This window comes from Numida meleagris, chromosome 6 (assembly GCF_002078875.1).
Source record: "Numida meleagris isolate 19003 breed g44 Domestic line chromosome 6, NumMel1.0, whole genome shotgun sequence".
NCBI lineage: Eukaryota > Metazoa > Chordata > Aves > Galliformes > Numididae > Numida > Numida meleagris.
In genome coordinates, this window is record NC_034414.1 from 2069723 (window position 1) to 2087005 (window position 17283).

At 47.1% G+C, this 17283-nt stretch overlaps 1 protein-coding gene across 6 annotated transcripts in view; it reads left to right on the forward strand.

The window, feature by feature from the left end:
* The window catches only part of LOC110401184 (serine/threonine-protein kinase PAK 6-like), a 28273-nt gene continuing 11228 nt past the window's right edge, over positions 239 to 17283 (forward strand). For 2 of the 6 annotated variants that reach the window (XR_002440303.1, XM_021401990.1), the window contains exons 1-6: positions 239 to 855; positions 4545 to 4841; positions 5243 to 5365; positions 6001 to 6078; positions 12086 to 12294; positions 15422 to 16039. Coding sequence is in view for 5 of the 6 variants with exons in the window: in XM_021401990.1 (XP_021257665.1) it covers positions 12091 to 12294; positions 15422 to 16039 (822 nt within the window). In the remaining variant the exon portion in view is untranslated. Of the gene's footprint in view, positions 856 to 4544; positions 4842 to 5242; positions 5366 to 6000; positions 6079 to 8365; positions 8548 to 8580; positions 8700 to 8850; positions 9185 to 12085; positions 12295 to 15421; positions 16040 to 17283 lie in introns of those variants that run through there. The other 4 variants (XM_021401991.1, XM_021401992.1, XM_021401994.1 and 1 more) reach the window with 4 other exon arrangements.

The window sequence follows — 17283 nt, forward strand, 5'->3', positions numbered from 1 at the left end:
TTATTTGGTGCTCCAGAGACCACTTGAACGAGAGAGGCATTTTTGAATCAGTCATTTGATGAATCGAGTTGAAAGCTAACAGGCATTTTTCACTTTTTTTAATGAGACTGGAATCATCTAGATCTGCAGAACAGATGTATCATTATATATGCAGCTTATATATAAATATTCCACATCTTTTGGTTTTATTTATATGTATCTATATCAGTGACTTAGTTTCTAGCAGGAAAGACCAAAAATCACTCTTACGAGCAGGGAGCGTTTAACTTTTTATCTTGTCCCTGTTGCAGCAGTTGCTACACAAGACGAAAATACCACACCTCACATTTTCCTGAATGATATAAGTGAATCTCTAATTGTCAGTTGGAACTGGTTAATCCTTTGCAAACCACCCTGTGGACTCCAGTGCACTGACAGCTCATGGAGATAAGGGAGACTGAGGGTGCAGCATCATGGCACGCTTGTTTCAGTGGCAGAACGAGAAGGTCCAGTTCCAGCACGACAGGTTGCTGGCTTCTGAGTTGTGTGGCTGAGCTGTATGCCAGGCCACTGAAACAATCGGAGGTTAAAAATAACTTGGATATTAATTAAAAAAATTAAATAACCAGGTCCAACCCTTCACCTGCCTCACTAAACACGTTGGCTTTTTTTTTTTAATGCAAGTGGCTGTATTGATTAGCTGCATGGTGTGATCTGCAGGTAGCTAGCTGTACGAGGAGAGGAAGCAAGCTGCAGTATGAATGAGTGGCATGCAGTAGTGCCAGAGTGAGAGGGAAGGGATCGCTTGGCCCAGCCTCAGCAACGGGAAGGGGTTGAGCAAAAACTGGAAGCTCACCCCTGCTGCAACGTTCAGGGGTGAGTCTTCTTTTCCTTACATTCCATTCAAACAGCTGCTCTCTGCCTCTACCAGCCCTACTCCAAAATGAGCTACCCACACACGGCTGCAGTACGAAGCATCCTCCTGCACTTGCTGTAGGGTGGCTGCTGCTGGGTGGATGGCCGTGATGCCCACGGCCCCGGCACAGGATGAACAGCGCTGCTCTGAGCTGGGCTGCACACCTTCAGCTGTTTAAGGCTGTGCTGCCTGCAAGGGCAGTTGTTTCCTGCCTCCACAGGGCAGCAAATGGGATGGGAGCCTGCTGTGCTGCACAGAGCCACGTGGCTGGGTTTTGACAAACGTAAACTGCAGCCCTCCAATTATTCAGGGCCTTTGAGAGTTGGGTTTGAACGTACCCAGAGGTAGAGAGTGACTAATAACAGCAAATGGCATTAGAGTTTTGCTGCCATTATTTTAGCCACGAGGAATGCTCTGAGTTCTGGTTAATACTTCTGCAATAGCTGACTGACCTAGTTATTCTGCACAGAAGCTGTAGTCTGTATTCCTCTTATGTCAGCCAGGGATTTCAATCTGCATTTCTATAGCATCTTTAAGGATCGCAGCACGCTTGGAAAAACAAGGGATTAAGCTTCCTCTCTTCTGGGGGAGCGAAGCATTGTCACAATCATTTTACTGGTGTGCAAAATGACTTTCCCAAGGTGACCTGGCGGATCTGTGGAAAGATGGACCGTGCTGGCTTGGTGCTGTAATGCTGCCATTGCAGGGCTTATCACCCTGACTTCTGCAGGAAGCAGCAGCTACACCTCATGGAGAGGGCAGCGCAGGCTTGTCTGGAGGAGCACAGCGTTACTTCTTGTATAATCTAATATGTCTGTGATTTTTTTTGCAAGTAGACGGCCTGGAAGAAGTGTGAAATGGCTGTGATCCAAGCGGTATTGATATTATCTGTGGGGAATGTCTACCAAGCCACAGGAATTTTACCAGTAGCAAAACAGCATGTGCTCTGTTCCAGGTGATCCTCTCGAGCTTTAGTTTCAACTTCTCATCAGAGCGGCAGTTAAAATCTTAAAAGCCTGCTTGTTTTCTTGCCATCTTTGAGCTTAATCTGCTTTCTTGCCTTGGTGGCATGCACAGGATGCAGAGGGACTCCAAGTCTCACATTGGTCTGCCGGATTTGAGCGCAGAGATGTGTCCTGATCTGTGACACTGCACGGTCCTCCAGCAGAGGTGATGGACTTGTTCAACCAACTCCCAGTTCTTCAGCTCTGGTGCACTTGATTTTTTGTTTGAATTGGGCCAAAAAGGTGGACGCTGGATTAGACTGTAAATCCTGGGGTTGCTTAGAAGCCCACCTGATAAGCTTATAGAGTGGGAGTGCAAGTAAGGCCTTGTCCTGATGGGATGCTCCCTTGACAGTGTCAGCAGTGCACAGTAAGCAGGAGATAGCCCTAGCACGTAAGCAAGCAATCCAGATAGCCCTCTCAAAATGTTCTCCCCACCTCTGAATGTGATAGCTCTGGGGAAAGGTAGCTAAACTAGAGGCACTTATTTAAAGCGAAACTGCCTCTGGATTGCTCCCTTCTCATCTCTAGTCCTGGCTAATCTCATGTGCTTATTATGAGACTCGCAGACTTGATTCCTATCTCGTGCTTCCTCCCACCAGCTGATGCTTGGTGAATTTGCAACGCGCCCTTCCTCCTGGTGAACCCTTTGTCCCAGCTGTTAGCTTAGTTCTGCACTTCTCTGACCAGTTCGCTCTGGATTCCAAGAGCCTTGGAAGGGAAGAGGGACTACAGCCCCTAATGGAAGTGCAGCTGTACTTCCCAGCAAATCCCAAGGTGCAGAGTTACCATACCTTGGGAATAGGATTGTCCTGGAAGCTTGGCTGTAGCAGGATAAGTTTTTCCTAACAGCTTGCATTGCTCCCAAACAGCACAAAATGTGTGGCCAAGTGCATTTCTCCTGGCCGAGGCAGAAGGAAGCCCTTGTGTGTGGTGGAGTTGGCTTTGGTGCCTCTAAGAATTTGCTTTTTTTAAATTACAAGTACCCCATCTTGTCTGTTGTCATTGTAAAATGTTAGGAAGTTGGCTTCTCTCGTAACATTTGCTGCAGTAGAGATGAAGTGGGCTTCAACAGCAGCAGGAGGTGCTGGTGCTGTCCTGATGCGTTGCCGTGGGTGGGCAGGGTGAGGAAAGAGGCGAGATCAGCAGCTTTCATCTGAAATTTGCTACGCTGTATGTCTGACATAGAGCACGGGATGGCCATTTGCTGTGGAAACAGATGAGATAAGCAAGCTGCGATGCAAGCATTTAGTCAGCGTACCCTGCAGCGCTTCTTGCTTGCTGGTTCTGGCTGCCGTAGGTAGGGCAGACGGGATCAGAACGAGCAGCACGGCAGCTGTAGGTGGAGCAGGGTGTGTGTGCATGCGTTCATCGAAACGTGTGCGCATAATTATTTCTATCATCTTGCGCAGCTCTCCAGGTGAGAAGCAAGCAGTGGGCAGGGAAGGAGCAGGGAAATGTTTAATAAAGGGACAGACGCTGAAGGGGGACATCAGAGATGCATCGCTTTTACTGGTAAATTTTTCTTCAAAGTGCACGGGGCTACTGGGACTGAACTTCTGAAGAGGAAGACTGGAAAGTGCCCTAGTTTTTCATTATAATGGTAGGCAGCAGAGGTTCGCACCAGCTCAAAGCTACCTCGGTTGCATCTAAGCTTGCGTCCTGACAGGTAAAATCAGGCTCTTTCATTTATGAAGAGCTTGCGCCTCGTTCTTGAAGACTGTCTTAGCATGTAAAAACATAAAATATAATACTTATGCAAATGTGAAGCCAGTTCCAAGCCTGGGTGACTCCTCGTAGAATACAAATGACATTTCTCTGTGACGCTCCCAAAGCCATGGTTGTGTAGATGGCTGCCTCCTCACTGACTGGCACATGAGTAAAGCAGAGATGTGACAGATGACAATGATGCTTTGCGCCCGCTGTCGTTTTTCCTCCACACCTAGAAGGACTGCGCTCTGCTTCCTTGTCTCTGATCTTCCACGGCTGTTTTTCTCTCTTGGAAGTGCCATTTATTTGCAGAGCAGCCCGTGGGTTTGCTGATGTGATCTCTGACCTCTCGCCTTGTAATCCCCAAAGCTTCTGACCCCTTCAACCTGTGCACTGCTCAGCACTGCCTATGTCCTAGCCAGTGCAGGCTGCTGGTGGAAGCATCTATTTCCATGAGCCAGTAAAGCCTGAGGCACAGCACAGGCAGCGCAACAGGATTATAGGGTGATGCTGGAGCCTTCAGACCTTGCAGCACTGACTCACGCCGAAGTAAAAGCGCCGGGTCATGTACCGTGCATCTGCAATGCAAATAAATTGGTGACTCCTGTTATAGCCAGCAATGCAGCAAACAATCAAAGCTTTCCTGCCGAGAATGACAGAGGATGGGTGGCAGGTCCCGAAATCCACAGCCAGGCGACGCAGGCGGGGATGTCGGGATTTGTTAGGAGCCGCAGCAGCGCTAGGCCCTGAGGCTGTGGAGCAGAGAGAGAAGAGCTAACAAGCAAGTCAAAGCTTTAATAGGTCAGCAGCGAAGTGAGGAGGGGTAAGGAAGCGTGGAGGGAAATGGGAGGTGATCTTCCTCAGCTTCTTGCCTGAGCCCTCGCAAGCCTCGGTGCCCAGGTGTGAGCGCGCTCCTCTCTCTCTTCCCCCTCTAGGAGAAGGCCAGGCAGTCCCGGGAGGCTCTGCTATCGGCCTGTGTCCTTGGAACACGGATCTGAGGCTCCTCCGTGCTGAGCGCGTGTGTGTCCCATCTGCTACCACGCCCTGAAATCAAACTCGGCAGCTCAGGTGAAGCAGGCACTGTACAAACATGTCAGACGTGCCTCCACCCCTTTCCCTTCTCCCGCTTTCTCCCGCCGTCTTCCTCTCCCAAGTTTACCGGCACCTCAGCGGATCCCGGTGGCAGAGCTCTTCCACCTCGCCCCTGGGTACGGAGCAATGAGGAGCCAGGGGTAAGCTCCCTCCTGCCGCTTTGGGGACCCGCGCTTGCTTGCTCGCTTGCTTGCTTTCAAGCAGTAGCAACGCTGTCCTAATGGCTGCTGCTCCATGCCGTTTGTTCCCTCTGTTTGCAGAGGGCTAGGTTTGTCAGTTTCAACTCGTGTCTCTGCTCCCCAGTGGCTGTGCTGCTATGGCTTAACCCCTTCCCTTCGGAGCTAAGCCTTGCCACTTCCAAGAGCGAGCGCAGCGATCACACGTGCGTTGGCAGTGCCAGCCTTGGGCAAAGCAAAGCGAGAGGCGGATGGTTCAGGGGGGTCACGCAATCTTTTCCTCTCAAGGGGTGGTTCTGGAAGGCAAGAAAAACCAGGAGCTGGATTCCTTTGGCAAGGAGTTCACTTTGTCTTTACTCCTATAGCCCAGCAACACCATCCTCCAATCGGCTTTGCTGCGTGGCAGTGGAAGAGTTTCCCCGCAGACCCTTCTTTCTTCTCTCACTTGGAATTGTCCTCTACCGGCATTGCTGCAGCAGGACTTGCCAGTAAGATCTTGAATTTTTTGCTTTCCACTCTCATTCAGATGGGCTGAGGTGTGGGTCTGTGGTGTCTGGGGTCTGGCAATTTAACCTATGAATGAGTGGAAACGATGGAGAGGAAAATGCATCGTTGAATCTTGCACGGTGATGCTCTTAAATCATCGGGGCGAAGGAGGGGTTAAGATTACTCTGAGTGATGCTTGGGGAAGCTGACAGCATGTCAGGAGCGTGCATGCTCATTGCTTTTACGTGAGACGTAGCGACATCTCCTCTGAAGTCTGTGATATCCGTGAGGACCCTCGCCATATCTGATGAAGAAGCCTAATTGACTCACCAGTTAAAACCCCTCATGCCTGTACTCCTGACCTTCTGGCAGCTGTGCTAGCTGAGATGCTTTCAGCGCACCTACTGAAACACCGCCTTGTAGTACTCTCATGTGGATGGGCGTGTATCCTGGCTATCTGAAAGCTGTCTAACCTCCTCCTATTTAAGTTATTATCAACAATTCTATTGGCCGTTGGTACTTAATTATTTTTACCAAGTGCTAACCAGCATACACAGACACACATCTCATCTCACAGCTGCAGAAAGTAGTCCTGTCCACGAATGTTTGCTGATACGTCTGTTTTCTTCTTTGCCAGGACATTAAGGCCTTAATGTATATGGGGACAGAGTACTGAAAAAAAAAACCCACACAACAGAAGAGAAGTTTGTGGCTGGTGAGTGAGAGCTCCACGGGGCTGGGGAACGTGTTTAGGGTAAGAGGCGTTTGCTGAGTCCTCCTCTGCTTTGCTAAGTGGAGAGTTAGGGTAAAATCTGAGCAGCTGAGCCCCCTGTAGAGCTGATGGGGGAAGGAATGGTGGCAAAATAGTTTTCATTCGGAAAGAGAAGCACTATAGAAGTTTGACTTTCCTGTCTTTAACCAGAAAAAAGAAAGAGAGCTCTTATTAATCTACTTCTCTAATGTGCTGAGGGAAATCCACAAGCGGGAAAAAAGAGCTGAATACTTTTACAAACTGCTTAAAAACAGCGTGGATGAGCAAACACCACCTGCAGGTGAAGACTCAGCCAGGCTCCAGGTAGAGCATGTTCTGTACAGAGTCAGGGCTTGGCCAATACAGGCCTTGTTTCTGTGGAATTTCTCAGTGCGGTTTCTAAAAAGTTTCAGGGGAATTACCACATGGCTTGAGGACTGTTGCACTATTCCATCATTAGCGAGGCTGTTGTTGGTTGAGACCGATCTTCTGTTTGTCTGGCCTGAGAAAGCAATGTGAATGCGTGGTGTTGACAGATGAAAATTTGGAATTGATTTCTCTCGGAAAAAAATCTCAGGAAATTACACTTACCCCAGGCCAGAGCCATTTGAATTTGTCGTGTTAGTAATTAGATTATTTCGTAGCAAGGCACTGAGAGTCAGCCAGGCTGCGGGGCTTAAGCTGCTCTCTCCTCCTCACGTGTTGGGACCCTCTGCCCGGATTGCAGTTTGCTCATTGCTCATCCCATGGGCTATAGACCCCATGGTATGGAGAAGCACAGACAGAACCACAGGCACCCAGTGTTTCAATCTGCTGTGCTTGACGTGGCCTGCTCCCCAGATGCAGCCTTATGCCTTGGCTCCTTCCTTTGCCACATGACCCAGTAGGCCAGATGGGGCCCCTTTCCCTTGTCCCAACGTAACCTTCTGTCTGACACATGAGATGTTGTTATCCATCTGAATTTTTGCAGACAGAGCTCAAAATGTTGGTATTCTAATCTTGGTAACATCTTTATGCTGACTTAGAGTGCATCCAGCACGCAAGTCAGTGGAGACTGAAGCTCCGTGTTGCGTCCTTTTGGTGCTGCAGTGGTATTTGCTGCCTGTAGCTCTCTTACAAAGCAAACACCAATTGAAAAAGGCTAATTTCTAATTGATGTATTGCAATTGAGGTTGGGGTGTGACTTCTGTCTGTGCTACTGGCTTTTGGCATAGCGTCTGAACCCACCACGCTGGTGTCAAGATCAAATGTGGTCCGCGCACGTCCTGGCTCCCAGTGCTGCTGCGCACCCATCTTTTCTCTCGGTGGAAGCCAGGGAGTGTTGGGCCTCAGCCTTTTCCCCACCTTTTGTCTGTTTAGATGAAAATTCTGGAGGGTGGGGGGCCATCTTCAGAGCTTGGTGCGATGGGACGGTGAATGTAGCTGTGATTTCTAGGGAGACTGTAAATAATGGAAAGCTTTCTTATTTGTCAAGGGGAAAAAACCCATCAGCATTTGGGATGTGCCTGTACTGGCTTCAGAAAGCTCAAGAGGTCTTACCTTTGCAAGAGCTTTTATGTGTTGCAGAGTGAATTTGGTCTGGTACAGCTGAAACACACCAAGAAGTGTGTCACTGAGCAGCATCCAAAACAACCTTCACAGATAGGCATTCACTGTATTTTAGGCTTTAGTCCTCACCTGTGAGCAAGGAAATGGAGCAGGGGAGAAAGAGGCAGCGCTGTAGGCTTTCAAACCGAGTTGGGGGACCTTGGCCAGGGCTGCTGGGATAAGGCTCTCTGCTCTTAGATCCCATTTCAGACTATTCACCTTTTCTTTCCCCTTTTCGCCCACCCTTGGTTGTCTTTTTTTTTTTTTTTTCTGTATGAAGTCACTTTGAGATTTCGAAGCTCCTCGGGGAAGGAACCTGTCATTTTTCTTTGTCTGCAGAACTGCAGAATATCTGCAGTTTGTTATAAATAACACGTCGGAATCCTCAGGAGGGTAAACATGAGGGGTTTAGAAGGTATGGAATGCAGTCATTGCCATCTGTGCATATTTTCATGGACATACATGAACATAAACACATATGCACGCAGCACACATTGATAATGACCTATTTAGCCTCAGCTGCACTTGAAATGTATTACATTATGGTGACCTGTACAGCAAAATGTGGAAATATGTTTTTTTTTTTTTCATTTTAATTGGTGAATTCTCCGGGATCTTCTTCATCTTCCGACCCCAGCCCTAACCCACATGTTGCAGCTCCTCGGGTCCTGAGTTCTTCCCTTCCCTTCTCCGTCCTCCCTTGGCTGGCCAGCATCGTCAGCTGGGGGAGTGTTCAGCGATCACGGAGCTGCTTGCTTTAGCCCGGGCACCGCTCGTTATCTCTCGTCCAGGGAGGTTTGCACCGAGCTGCGGCCAGATCTGCGAGAGCAGCAGAATAAGCACCAAGTGAGTTCAGTCTCTGCAGCGAGGAGGGGGAGGGAGAGCTTATTTTTAACTGGAAGCTACACGCGTGAGGCTGAAGTAGCTCTCTGCTGGTTTTGCTGTCAGCAAGTGAATGTGTGAGTGAACGAGTACGTGCACAGTTAAGTGCAGCACAGGTATACCAACGGAGCATAGAACTGAATGCACGTAGGGTGGTGGCAAGTCAGAGGGAAGAAGTGCATGCTAGCCTCTTTGTCTGCCCGTTTGAACTCTTGTGTTGTAACGAGCAGTTCCTGATAACGCTTATCTACTTCTTTTTGTCTGTGCCCTGCTCCTCCTCGGGTTGCTTGCCTCCCTGTCGCCGCTCTGTTCCCAACTCCGATTCCCCTTTCCCTCTTCCATCCCCAGTCTTCCCACCCCTTCCTCTCCTAGGAGCCTGACCCTTCTCTCTTCTTGCCCCTCCTTCCCTCCGATCCCTCCCCCTGCTCTGGATCTGCTGGCTGTGGGATTTTTTCTCATGCTCACTGGCAGATGTGACAGCTTTTGGAACTGTATCATCTAGGAACAGCTATATCTGGAGTTGAAAAATCTAACGTGGTTTCCCAGGCAGCAGGAATGGATCGCTGAGAGAATTTCAATCTCCGACTGCTTTTGTCTTGTGGTAGTGACTTTTATTATTTCTGTTTGTGACATTTCTTCCAATTGTCAGCAATGAATGAAAGCCTGAAGTCTAGGAGGTTATTATAATATCGGTGTCACAGGGTTTGTGTTATTATATTAAAGGGATGCTTTCTGCGTTTAAATACAGGTTTGTCTTGATTTATGAAATCTTTTATGCTTAAAATATCCTTATGAATTCCGTGCTGAATTAGAAAAGGCCTGTTTTATGGTTTTTTTATTTAAACATTCTGTAGCTGGGTATTGGAAGTAAAAACAGATAGCTCTTGCATGAAAAGCACCAAGTGAAAGGAGACCGGTTACATACAGACCTCAGTGAGATGCAAAACCTACAGAGATTATTCGAAATCCAGTGGCTTGCAATGACTGTATTTAACAGTGTATGAATTTCATTAAGGCAGTGTACCTTTAAACCACCTGTCTGATATGGCAATGTCTTTATGATCAAAGATTGATGCTGACCACATAAAGCAAATGTCACCGGATGGCCAGTGTTGTGCTGTATTTGGTCTTGATCACATTTTGTTCTTTTTAAGATGTCCATTATCAGACAGTAAGGCAGATGCAGGCCGTGTCAGCTAGTCACCCTAAAATTGATCGTGAACTTAGTAGATGCTGCTTTCTGGGTTGGGTCAGTATGCTTTTGTGTGGAGGAACTAAGTGTATTCCAGGTGTTGTTTGGCAGGTACAGTCATGTAATCCACATTTACAAATGCACGTTGTTTATGCTTATGCAAACCGATACGTTGGCATTGAGCTGCTGTTCTGCTTGGACTGTGAATCTGAGCATTTTCAGCCTTGTAGCTTAGCTGTAATCATTCGTCTTCTGGTTCAAAAACAATTGATATTGCAAGGGCTAATGGTTTGTGGCGTGTTTAAAACCACATTTTACAGGGCTCCTGGCCACGTGAAGCCATTAAAAAAGCAAACTTAAAAGACAGCGTGTGCTATGCTCTGAATATCTTTCCCATAATAGACATAGGATGAAAAATGAAGCTGCGAGATTGGGAGCAGGAGAAGGAAAAATACAGTTGAAAGCAGGAACATCGCTGTAATGCCCCTGTTCTGGTGATCGAGTAGCTGTCGCGACTGATGTGTGATCAGCAATTCAGAACTTCAGCACTGGATACAATACTCCAGATAGATTTAATAGTTAATGTGCAGCACCTAGGGGGCATTAGAGGCAGATCGCTGTGTTTGAGTACTTGTAATGCTGACCTGGAGCACAGCCTCTCTACCCTTAAGCTCTCCCTAAAGACATATTTGGGTTTCCATTGGAACACGTTCTGAGCCAAGCAAGAGCTTCCAGCCTCTTCTGTACTTTTTTTTTTTTTTTTGGTAATAGTCATGCATTGCAATGGGCGTAGTCAGTGTGCAAAGGCTGTGTTTCACCACAGATGGATTGCACGGCTGGGGATGCAGATGGTGCAAAAGGCATCTGGGACACATAAACACTTCCCCTTCTAGGAGCTGTTGGGTCATGGTGACCACGTCGTGGACTAGAGTTACATTATGTGTTTCCATACTAAAAGCTAGTCGTTTACAACCTACCATAGTATATAGCGAATCAATGAATGGCTGGGGGAAATGTTACGAGTACAAGATTATTAACTGAGAGTGGTATGAGCCACTTAATCAGAAGAGTTGCTGCCATCTCAATGTTTTTGGCTGTTTTTCAACTCTAACTCTGCGCTTTTATTTCCAGAAGCTCAGGAACAGCATGTGTGGGTCCATTTCTTAGAGAACTAGAACAGTATGGCAGTTTGCTAGGACATTACCTACAAATCTTGCCCCTGACTTTCAGCAAATGTAAGCAAGTTTAATGTAAATTTTGTATGCAAGACTGTCTTCTTCAGAGGAAGAGAAACAAGGACTGGAAAAAGGGAGCTCTTGTATCAGAAGAGTGAACCTTAAGCGGAAGATAGGTGTAGGACTGCGTTTCATCATTCTGTGTCCACCGAAGGGGTTAAAGTCAGAACTATAAACTGTGTTCAAAGCAAGACAGGACTTCCACACAATTTATTTCTTACAGTGTCTAAGGCCGCTCCTAGAGGCTTTCTGCCCCAGAAGCCTGAGCACAAACTGGTGAGCAGAAAGTTGTCAGTGGATAGGGGAAGAGCATGTAAACACATTTTTTTTTTCCTTATTACTTGTGGATATAAGTTACCTGCACAGACTTTTCCCGGCCTAGAAAGCTTTATCATTGAACAACCTAAAGTGTTTTGTCGCTCTGCTTTGTCTAATCTCTCCTAGGGATCTCCTTGCTCGGTCCATCCTGGTGCTGAGCACACCACATCCACGGAACAGTCCTGTTTCCATTAAACATGTTTCCACAAGCAGCAATTAGGACAATGTCACTTGGAACACTTCGCACGTTAAAGCCATCAGACTGTTTCATAGAATCATAGAATAACGGTCTCATCATGGAATAATATCTTAATATCATAGAATAATCTCTTCCCTGTCTACTTTATCTGGAGAGGTTGCATCCATCCATGGTGGTTTCCCAGTTACTAAAGCTGTCACGCTGTGTTCTATTTTAAGGATGCTGGAGTTCAGTGATCACAGGTGGAGTGCTGATTTTTCCCGTTTCTTCCTATGTTTCCAGTTTCAGAACGGTTAAAAACACATGAACTCTGCCTTAAAAGGCTGGCCTCTAAAGCCAAACTTTTAACCCAAGTACAAATCTGCAGAATGCAAATATATCTCTGGGATATCTATTGCAGGTTGTCGTGTCAGCTCCGTTGTTGTCCAGGCGCTTGTCACTGGAGAATGATTTTAATACAGTATAATTAGCTAATGTCATTGATACGTGATGTTAGTGGTTGGGCAGAGAGCATCCAGACATGCAGGAGCACTGATGGCATTGCCTTCTCTCATTCAGGCATCATGTTCCGCAAGAAGAAGAAGAAACGCCCTGAGATCTCGGCTCCGCAGAACTTCGAGCATCGTGTCCACACTTCGTTTGACCCAAAAGAGGGCAAATTCGTGGGCCTGCCACCTCAATGGCAGAATATTCTAGACACACTGAGGCGCCCCAAGCCGGTGGTGGACCCTTCAAGGATCACCCGCATGCAACTCCAGCCTATGAAGGTAAGAGAACAGGGACTGCTCTTTCCAGCTCCCTGGGTTAGCAGGGTAGGAATGTTGAGGTGTATGTATTCAAGCGGAAGTAACGATGGGGACTGCAAGGAATTCAGTGGATGGGAGCGGTCTGTGCTTGGATAACACTGTCTTTGAGGTTGTAGTAACAGAAATAAGGACGGCGGCCTTCTCAGCTGCCGTGGTGTCCCTGTTCAAGTAACCAGCTTGTCATTCTCGTGGGTGAGCAAATTTGGCTGGCAATTAAGATGACAGGGAAGCCTGAGTGGGAGAGAGCGGGGTAGCACTAGCTTGCAGTTCATGGATGTCTGAGTGAATGAGGAAGAACAGGGAGCAGGACTCTGCTTCCGAATGGGAAGTGGGACGTAGTAGGCAGGAGAATTTCCTTAAAGTAAGTCCTTCCGTAAGGAGAAAAAGGAACTGATCCTTTCGGATGGGTGAATGCAGATGGTTGTCTTGCTTGGATGGCCGTTAATAGTGGTCATCGGAAACCTCTGTGTTCCTAAGCGTCTTCAGGGACCTGGTGTGTGCAGAGAGGCGGGTTCATACTGACCTCAGGGAAAAGGGAACAATAGATGGTGACAGAATGACTCAAGTCTTGCTAGCCTGTGGGAACTTCTTGTTCTCTGTTTAATAGAAACAACCCCAAACCCAGCCCCACAAGGGCCAAAAAACTGAAAGGTAGGTGTTAAAATGGAGATATTGCTTCTTGGATTTCAGGAGGAACTTAAAAGAAAATAGCTGTCTATCTGTTGAACCTGCTTAGCCTTTTGTGTACAGCTGCTTAAAATTTGAGGGCTAAACAGGATGATATTTTAGTATAATGCAGGTGGTAATGCAAAACCAAGCCTGCAATTTAAATGGCATATCGTTTGAACAGAATGCTCATTTATAAGGGAAAAATTTGCTCAGGAGGAACAGGCAAAATAAAAAGGGAGGAGGCATTGCCTTTCGTTTTGTGGTGTCCTGAATCTGCTTTGAGGTTCCAAATGTAGTAGGTGATAGAACCGGAGAAGGCAGAAAATATATAATAGGAGCCCAACTTGGTTAGAGCTCTAATGAGCTTAAACTGCGGGAGGATTGCTCAGATGGGTGGAAACTAGGTCAAGTTAGAAAGGGCAAATAAAAAAGAAATTTATGTAGGGAAAAAACTGGAAGGCCAAGGCACAAAGAGAGATGTTATTCTCAGGGAACACAAAGGGCACTAAGGAAACATCAGAAGGAGGAGGATGAAGGAAAGAATTTGTTCCCTGCTCATTTTGGAAGGAAGTTAATAACAGGGGACACGGAGAGTTTTTCAACGCTTAATGATTTTTCTTCAGTCTTAATTGAAAAGGTTAACTGTGATTAGCTGGCTAGCACAACACGGCACAAAGGGATAAGAGCTCCGGCTGGAATAAGAGAGGAACATATGAGGCTTCTTCAATAAGCTGGATGTTTTCAAGTCAGCTGCGTCTAACAGAATTCAAGAAATTACAGATCAGTCGGAATAATTTCAATTCCCAGAAAGAAACTGGAACGAATAAGCAAGTCATCTATTTGCAGCCACTTCCCATAGATAGCGGGGTGAGAGCAGGCAGCCAGCAAGGATTTGTCAAAACCAAGACACTCGTGTTGAGCAATCAGGTTTCCTTCAGTCATCGAGTACAAGGCTTTGGGTCAGGGTGAGATGATAGATCTCTCCTGCATCCCGCGTTAGGCTCTTGACACTGTTACCTATGGCATTCCCGGAGCGAGCTGGACAAATACAACAGTATTTCAAAACTAGAGAAGTATCTTCAATTGTTTTTTTTCCCAGTGAGTCCAAATGCAAACACTCTCTTAGATTGTATCCCACAGGTGCTGGCTTCTATTAAACTTCATTTCAACAAATTCCTGCTCAGAGATACCAGTCAATAATAAGATTACTTGTAAGTACTGAGCACCTATGCATAAGATCTGAAATTCATCTTTTCATAGTTTTTCCTTCTTTTTTAGCATGCACTGTGAATTAGCATGGAAAAGGTCAATTTTCTTTTAAAAAATATCACTTCTAAATCTTGGTTGGAAATGCTCTGTGGGAGCATTCCATGCAGATTTGGCTCAAATTTGGATGTGTACTCATTAATTTGATGCAGTCTTTAAGCATGGCTTCAGAATACAGTTAACTCCCACCTTCACTGTCCACTGGGGAGACAGAACTGACTTAATGAAGTAGCAGTGCAACAGGAGTGACTTGAGCCTAATTTATAGGTACAGCAGGACTGAAGAGCAGAATTTCTTGCATACACAGCATCACCTGTAGCAGTGTTATGAGTTAGGTTATCCGTTCTTCACCCTGTTTGACAAAATCTTTCCCCTCTGCCTTTGGTTCGCAGACACCGAACGAACCAGATGCTCCTTTTGTTCACCGTGGTGGCCCTCTGAAATTACTGGAGCTGCTGTTTTTCACCAGCTAAATATTAGGCTTGGTGTGATTAATTCAGCATCGTTGGCAAATCCCCAGAGTTCAGTTAGCAAACAGGAGATTGCCATTACTCCAGGGAAGGATTTTCCTCAGGCAGAGATTCATGAAAGTGTAGGAGGCGTTCTATGCTGTGAATTTCTGTGAAGAAATGAAACGTTTTGGTTTCCAGCCCTAAAAAAGCTTCTGTAAGCTTTTCAGCTCTAGAATAAACAAGGTAGAACACTATATAACATACTGACAACTTCAAATGTCCTACTTCTATAGTGCCGTGGCTTGTTTGGATAGATGCCCTGTTCTTTATCCTTTGCTTACGAGGCAAGTTGTGAGCTGGTGTGACCCTTCGTTCGTCATTTTTAATTATAATAGCTTGGCAAAACAGAGGAGGAATATCGTGTTGGAGCAGTGTGGTCTTCACTGGTCAAGATTAAAATGAATTAGCAAAAATGGTAGAGAACCAGGCTAAGGGAGGCTGATTACAGCACTGTTGAGAATGCTACAGGGGAGAGATGAGCCTTAGACTGGACCAGCAAGGTGATTTTTGCAGATGGAGTTTGCTTTTAGAGAAGTCTGAGTCTGTTTTGGCTACACACACCAACTATAACCTTTGTCAAAATGAACCGAACCTCAAATTTTACAGCTCTAATGTTTCCACCCTTTCCCTGTGCTTCACAGACAGTCGTGAGGGGCAGCACCGTGGAAGTGGAAGGCTACATCTCTGGGATACTCAACGATATCCAGAAGCTTTCTGCCATCAGTTCCAACACTCTGAGGGGAAGGAGCCCCACCAGCAGGAGGAGAGCTCAGTCCCTTGGGCTCCTGGGGGAAGACAGACCCCCGGACATGTATCTTCAGAGTCCTGAGGCAGAGTGGGCAGACAAATACGGAAACTACCTCAATTGCAATGGTGGGGCCAAGGTGACCCGAAGGCAGACTATGTGGCCAGATTACAAACCCAGGTTGGATGGACAGTCTCAGCCCAATGGTATGGTCATGAAAGCGCAGTCCCTTGGGCCTTCGGAGTTCCAGGACGCCGACAGCAGCTGCCTCCAGCGTGCTTCTTGTCTGCAGCACGTGCCAGCTCTGCCGGGGGAGAGTGACAAAATGGGCAAGAGGAGCTCGGAAGAGTGCTGGCCTCAGCCTTGTCTAGTACGACAGGCAAACTCTAGGCCCTCGGGAGAAGGCAGCCCCAGCTCCAAATCAAGGGAGAACAGCTTGAAGAGGAGGCTGTTACGCAGTGTGTTCCCCTCCTCCAGCAGTTCCAACAAGTCAGGCCCTTCCCTGCATATAAAGGTACAATTATTCAGTATTTTTCATTGAGCTCGGTGTTGTCTTTACTGTTCCGGAGGTTCCTTTCACAGCTGAACAAATTTGATTGCAAACAACGCACAACCAGCCTTTGCTGTTCTGGTTAATGCTGGAATCAAAGCAGTCCTGGCCGGAGGAGACACGCAGTTCTTCTGAGCTTTGCAGAATATACCACTAGGCATAGCTCAAAATGGCAGCCAGATCTGCATGAGAAAGCCTTGTTAGCAGAGCTGTGCTTTTGCAGGTAGGGAGGCTGAGAAGGAGGGAGGGGACTTACTAATTGTTGCCCTTCTGCTGTTGTAAAGGCGTAAGTTAAACGCAATTGGACTAACATAAATGTGCTTTTGCCATTTGGGAAATGGCCATCATTTACATTAGGAACGTATTGTTTTGCCAGTACAGAACAGGGCTGCTCCAGGAGTTTGTTGGTTGTAGCTGTACCATGCCAGCTTGCCTAAAACAGGAATGCTGGCATCCATCCTGTGTGAGCCACCGTGCTGTCAAGACAGGAAATCTGACTGTTGGGTTTTGGTGTTGATGGGACAGCTCACAGCCCTGAGAAGTGGGACAACACTGACAGAGCACAATGTCCAGAGACCGGAGCTGTGCGCGCAGGGGTTGTCACAATCCCAGAGCAGGGAACAATACTGATGTGTGGTTAGCCAAACATGTGTGAGCTTGCATGCGAGTTGTGCCCTTTTGCATGCTCTAGGTTATATAAAACCCTTTTTTTTTTCCTCCTTCCCGAGACAAAACAAGAGTTGGGAAATAGATGTTTCGTTGCCATGAGCGTGTCTGCACAGGGCTGCAGGGGTGGAGCTGGGAAATGAAGAGGAAGTAACTTCTGACAGTTTGTATTTGTGCACTGCAGCACCGCAGCGCAGGCACCGACAAAATCGTACCCCTGTGGTCTGGGACTCTGCTTATGCAGATTTCCCAGTTCTCATACATGGGACACACTGGTGGCACTGGGACACAGGGGGACATGGGGATGTGGTGCCAGGGGGACACATGGGGACATGGTGGTGGCATGGGGGGACACGGGGATGCGGTGGCACGGAGACACATGGGGACACGGGGATGCGGTGGCATTGACTGAATAGCAAGGTGCATTTAAATTACATTCTAGACGATTGTTTTTCTGGGAGAAAACAAATGGTCTTTCAAAAAAATTCCCTACTGCTTATTTTCAGTTCCCATGCCCGTGCTATTAACTTCATTAGTAATTT